The 6,301-nt window shown below is 39.8% G+C and overlaps 1 protein-coding gene across 1 annotated transcript; it reads right to left on the bottom strand.

Moving 5' to 3' along the window:
• Positions 1-2,669: 2,669 nt before the first annotated feature.
• Positions 2,670-5,287, bottom strand: LOC112277961 (uncharacterized). The gene is made up of 3 exons (XM_024510875.3): positions 5,047-5,287; positions 4,702-4,758; positions 2,670-4,017 (listed from the first exon to the last, which is right to left on the bottom strand). Exon 3 carries the CDS (start codon positions 3,967-3,969, stop codon positions 3,103-3,105), a length of 867 nt encoding a protein of 288 aa, XP_024366643.1. The 5' UTR covers positions 3,970-4,017; positions 4,702-4,758; positions 5,047-5,287; the 3' UTR covers positions 2,670-3,102.
• Between the last annotated feature and the right edge of the window lie 1,014 nt (positions 5,288-6,301).

Here is a 6,301-nt window from a genome sequence, read left to right as displayed (position 1 = left end):
CTTATAAAAAAAATTGTATTCGGGACATAACACCTTCATAACAAAAAAGAATAAATTTATTGATGGATTTTTGCATGTACCTAAAGAAATTGGTTTAAGAGAAGTATTTTTTGATTGTTTGAATTCTTTTCTTCTTTCTTTTTTGGTTTTAATAAGTTTATTTTAATAATAATATTTTAATTTTTCTTTTGATTAGAAGGTGATATATAGTTTACTTTATGTATAAAAGAAGTGTGACATTAAAGGAAAAAAAAAGGGGATTTTAGATTTAAAAAAATCTTATAAAGTCTTGATAATGTTGTAATTCTCACATACCATTTTTTGTTTTTATTTTTTTGAGGTAGAAACAAAATTTAAGATTCACAAAGGTTTATTTCAACTAAAAACATCAAAATTCTTAAGTACATTATATTTTTGAAATAAAACCTTGTTTCAATATGTTTAAACTAGACAACTAAATGCATATTAGATGAACGTATACACTCTTAATGAGCAATGGCTTGGTCTAGGCAACTTTATAAAGTCTGTGATTTTAATTGAATTTTTAAAAAGTAAAGGCAAATATTAAAGAATCCATTGATCATAAAATCTAATCATAAGTTTTCATGATAGTTTTTCTCATAATCTTGAGCAAAATTTCAAAATAATAAAAAATATATTTAAATAATTAAACAATTAAAAAAATACAGCCAATATCTACCATATTATACTATGAAATACTTTATATTAATATATTCCTATTTCTACTGATTTTTAAAATTAAATTCACCAAACGTTAATAAAATATTTATATATATATATATATATATATATATAAATGTAAAAAGTCACCAAGACTACAAAATAATTCACTTAATTTTAAACATCTAAAAAATACAAGTTTTTTTTGGATCATGATCTCTTAACAAGTCTACTTAGAAGTTTTTGGATTTAATGGGATCAAAGTAAGGTTGTGGACAACTTAAGATACCTTTATAGATTCTTAGTTCTTCAATTCTTTTTAGCAATGTGGTTGTAATATAGGCCAATGCCATATTATCATTTTTTAAATAATATTATTAGAAATAAATAAAAATATTATTTTTTAAAAAATGTTTTGAAATACAATAATGCTCTCCTCCAAAAATATATTAGAAATGCTATAATATTTTGATTTTCAAAGAAGATGTATTTATTTTTAGGGCAATTTAATCAATCTTAAAGTTTGATAGTAAAACATGGCATTTAAAAATCTCTCTTGTTATGACCTAATTTGATACAAATATCTTTAAAAAAAAGCATATCTTTAACAATGGATATGTTGTTTTAATTCCAATAGAATACTTAGAAATTTTTAAAAGGAGCAAGAAATTTATGCAAGTTTCAAAAAACTAATTTTTTTAAAAACAAAGCTCCATTTTTATTTCTAAACATAGACTCTTTTGGTAGTTTAAATCTTGTCTTTTTAACTCTTTTGAAAAACACCATCTTTGATATTATCGATTTGAGAACATGCAAGTTATATATTTATATATATATAGATATAATTCCATCAAAACACTACAAAATCTTACGTTGAAAAAAACCTGCATAAATTCTTACTATCCAAAATGCATCGAGTACACTTTTTATTCGTTTTTAATTGACTCAGTGACAAGCTTCAAGAATTCACAAAAGACGCACTCAATGACTTAAATTCTTCAGTTACTTTATTAAAAAGCAACAGCCTAATTCAGCAACAATCTAAGCTGTCCAATGCTGAATTTTGAACAGATAAAACAGATGCAGTAAGTAAGGTCAACACCGAGAGCACTGAAAGTATCAATGGTAAGTAGAGGTTTTATGAAGCTTTTATCCGAAAGCCTAATGGAGATTCCACCACTTTTACAAAGCAGACAGGAGCAAATATTCTTGTTACAAATTTGCATAGTGACCAGAAACACAACTTATCTTTCTGTGTCCACCAGCAATCTACAACTGGCAAAGTTATAATACTATTGTGTTTGTACTGTTGCACAAGGTTAAACGGACAAGGTCTGAAATACCTGGTCATTGCTGCATGCGTTTCCGCTGCGACGTTACCACTTGGAGCAAGCATGTCCATGTTTCGAAGTGAAACGGCATCAGTGAAAACTTTGCAGGTTCCGAGTTTTCAGAGAATGGAAACTTCAGCTTAGAGTGTAGGTTTATAAGGATTGTAGTTTGCGAATAGCACGTGCCAGGCAAGCACTGGTTCAATGATCTCGAGCAGCCGGCTTCATGCAGTCAAGTTCGGAACCGATGAATCCCATCCACCAGTGTGATCATCGAACTCCTACAACTAAACCCCATGAGTGGTAGACTTGGACAAAGCAGAGAAGAATCGTAACACATCCTTAAAATAGCTCACAAGGGGAATCAGATGTAGAATCCTGGTTTCCACAACTCGTGGGACGGCTTTCTTCCGTTGGGTCTGCAAAAGAGAGATGAGACTGGAAGCAGGGTCGGAATGCTGGGCACATTCATGTCTCACGTAGGCCTGGTCCCACACCCTTCTTGCTAAGGCAATGATGCAGTACAATTGGGTTTTACATGAGTATCCCTGCGTACTTGCTTGGAATTCACGATGTCATCATCTTTGATCACGAGATTCCACTCGCGCTCTGTTCCGAAAATAATCATGCACATTCGATACGTGGAAGAGAAACTCATGCATCGGAAACGTAGAAATACTCGAGCGACACACAGAAAAGTTTAGAACTTCGAAGTGTCTGCTCTAAGTAAACCTCGTCATTTACATCATCCAAGGTAACGCCAAAACACCAGTTTAGTTCCACCTATACTAGAAGCTCATAATTCCCTGCCAACCTTCCCGCTTCAAATGAGCAACCGAATACAACTCGGCTCCTCCTGAGCTTGGTGCACTGAGGCATGGCAGATAACCCTAGGGAAATGCTAGCCTCCTCTATATCTTACAAGTTGTCTAAGATTTAAAATTGTACAGCAGTGCTATCCTAACTTAACAGCCCCTCAGGCAATGAAGAGCTTCAAAACGGTTACTTGTAAGAGTTCAAATGGGTTCTTGCAAGTAGCTCCTGGAAAATTTTCAAATGATCTCATCACCTTCGAAGGCTTAGCAGCATGCTATTGCACATAGACGGAGAAACCACCCACCCACGATCCCACACTCCGGAAGAAGTCTTGGTGAGCACCCCCACTTTGTTGCGCAAAGGATTGTGTACAGCTCACGCTTCGGCGCCGCCTTGGACTGCCAAAGCATTCCAGATCGTCAAGCACCTCTTGAATTTTCTCGGGATCAGTGTACGACTTTGCCGGTTGAGGGATGGAGCTTCGGCTGGTGCATGGCGAGTAACGAGCTCTCCTAGGACTTCCGAAGCTTTCAAGATCTTCCAACACCTCTCGTTGCATTTTCTCTTCATCGGTCTCAAATTGATCCATAGCTGTGTCCAAGTGATCGTGGAATGGTTGAGTCTCTTGGACGACTTTGGCGCTTTCGTCAGCGTCGTGGCTTAGTGAGGTATCCGAGTTGCCATTTCCATTCTCTCCATTCCGATCTTCGCTACAAGGGACCAAAACCTTCGGAATCGTCACAGACAGGGTGCCACGATCATAGCTCGCGGCTGACTTCTCAGGAAGCGTCGTAGGAGGCAACCGAAAACGCCAAAATTCCACGACCGGCGAGGTGGGTTCAACTCCGCGCACAAGAACCTTGGTTGCGCCAGGCACAATCTCTAGTACTTCAACTTTCACGTCACCCACGGCTAACTCTGACAGCTGCACTTCAAATAAGAAGAAGTCGCGCAATTCGAAAACCTTCACGGGCGTCTCGGCGTGTAAGGGAAGCTCCAGGACGCGGGTGAATAAGTGCGGCATGCGCTTCAGCTTCGTCAGGCTGAGACTGGGGGCAGCTACAGCGTTATTATGGGGGAGTCCGACGGTGGACTTCTTGGAGGTCAGTGGCAACGTGTTGAGCATGTTCGTAGCGGCCATTGTGGAGGTACACGCCTCTCAACTGACTTATCCTTAATAATACGGTATCTGAAAACAAAACAAAAAGAAGAAAAAAAAAAAAAAGAAAAAAAAAAAACATTCGTCAGAACACATACATTTACAAAAGCAAAGAGGAAGATCGGTCTGCGAAAGAATAAAAAAAAGAACACGTGTCAATGAGAACGATGACAAGACCAAAATGACCAAGCAATACACTCCTTTGTAGAGCATTCCTTCAAACAGACTACAGGATCTAATGTGAGAAGAGGAGATTAACAGCCCACAGTAGTGTTTAGTGCGAAGTACAAAACTATGACTACTTACAAAAAATTGACGGCCATTCCCAAGAACGATAAGTATCACAAACGATTGTTCTACACGCTTACATCTGGAACAGTCGGGGACTGTATCAATTTGCAAGAAGGAGAAAGGAGGAACCCCAGTAACTAGAAAGATCACGAGACTTTGAATCGATATTCAATAAGATCGACAACCCGATCAGTTGAACAGAGAGAGAAATTAAGAGACACGAAAAGCGAGTCCGAGCTTTGGATCTTTCAATTCCTAACCAACCCTTCAAAAAGTAACTAAAAACTAAGCGTATGAAAGGGGGAGGAAAGAGAGAGAGATAGAGACATGTTTCAATAATCTGGACGCCTCTGTGACAATAACATGAAACAAAAGAACTCAATATCGATTTTAAAATGTACACATAAAAAAACATAAATGTACCTGTAAGTGATTAGAATTATCCACCGTTAGCGCCAGACAGAAGCGCCGACTCTACACCTGCAAATCATAATCCACAAGATTGTCAGAAAAGCTCTCAAACTCTACCATGGTAAACCAAAATCCCGCCACGCTCTCAATTCATCACACTTAGGAAAGAAGACACTTAACGCTCTGAAAAAATAATACAATCCCATCTGTCCCTTCCGTTCCATTCCCTTCTCATCCTCCACTGACCCATCAATCACACAATGATCCTATCATCACCAATATCCTCTCAAGCTCGAAACGTGCACATCCGATCACAACAGGTTACCGAGAGACCCAGAGTCCAAGAAAACAACGTACATGACACCCAGGGTGCAACCCTTCTTGCAAGCGATGACGATCTGCATGAATCTCACACTTCCCCACGGAGCGCACCACCAAAAACAAACAACAGCAGAGTACGAAGAGTGGCTACAAAGCAATCGGTAGGGAACTGAAACAGCGGTATTATCCTTCTTCCACGGCAACTGCTGCTTCCACTCCCGCACTCGCTCTCCTCCTCTTCTTCACTCTTCCTCACAAATTCTTCTCTGTGGCAGTTGAACCCTCGGACACCGGAAGACTCCACCGAGAAGACTATATACGCGCGAAAGAAGCAACGAAGATAGTTACCGCGCGTTCTGAGGCAAATCCTGCTAAATTGCCTACGTGAGTCAGCCGAGCATGTCAGACTCCCGTGCCGCCGGACACTTGAGATTGCCCATTCCTTGCCTCCCTGGGACGATTGCCCACAATACAACCCCCCGCTTTGACAAATTCAACACTACTAGGCACGCTTTTGTGTTTTTTCCTCTTATATTTTTTTGCTTTTCCTCTTGTCGCGACCAAATTTTTTCCCGGCCCCTCACTCGCAAGCTACGCTTATCTTCCCACAAATCTCCCTGGTGGGTTCCGTTGCATGATGTCTTCTCTTCCATAACCATCAATAGTTCAATCGAGATTCGTTACCGCTGCGCGGCCAAGTGTCTCCAGCTTCGATCCGCGGTTGTTACGGCATCACGACTGCGCACAGTCCTCGTAACGGAGACGGAGTTCAATTGTGGTCCTGTTAGATTACGTTCCCCACATGCTGAGGAATACCGTTCCGCCCCCTCCCCCATGGCCGTGCCGCACTTTCACTTTTTCTTCCCTCTCGTAACTTTTTGACAACTACCCTTCGTACCTTTTCATCTACTTTTCATTTGTTGGAAAAATTTTGCCGCCGTTTTGGATGTGGAATAAGGCTGTTTGTGTGGGCCAAGTTCGTGGATAAAGCGCATTTGAGTCCCCATGTTCCCTTTACAATTTGAACCCAGTAGGGATCCAAGGGAGCGTTTAGGGATCTATGGGAACAGCCACTAACTAACCGACAAAGTCCTAATGGAAATGAGAGCTTCACGGGAACAACGCTTGAGAACGCAGGCTTCGCGTTCCCCAAGTGCCTGCATTAGTGTGACACCTGTTGAAGCGTAGCGTAGAAAACACAGCCCGTTGGAAGTTCGGGCCGATGGCCAGCTTCCAGAAAAGGACACAAATTAAAATAGGAAATAATAAAAGAAAGTATGAATGGGCTTCG

The sequence above is a fragment of the Physcomitrium patens genome, chromosome 26 (genome assembly GCF_059467195.1).
Source record: "Physcomitrium patens ecotype Gransden chromosome 26, ASM5946719v1, whole genome shotgun sequence".
NCBI classification, from domain to species: Eukaryota; Viridiplantae; Streptophyta; class Bryopsida; order Funariales; family Funariaceae; genus Physcomitrium; species Physcomitrium patens.
The sequence above is the reverse complement of the archived record's forward strand: the minus strand, read 5'-3'. Positions and strand labels throughout refer to the sequence as shown.

Excerpts from the sequence above, each read along its gene's own strand:
- LOC112277961 (XM_024510875.3), bottom strand. The coding sequence starts at position 3,969 with ATGGCCGCTACGAACATGCTCAACACGTTGCCACTGACCTCCAAGAAG.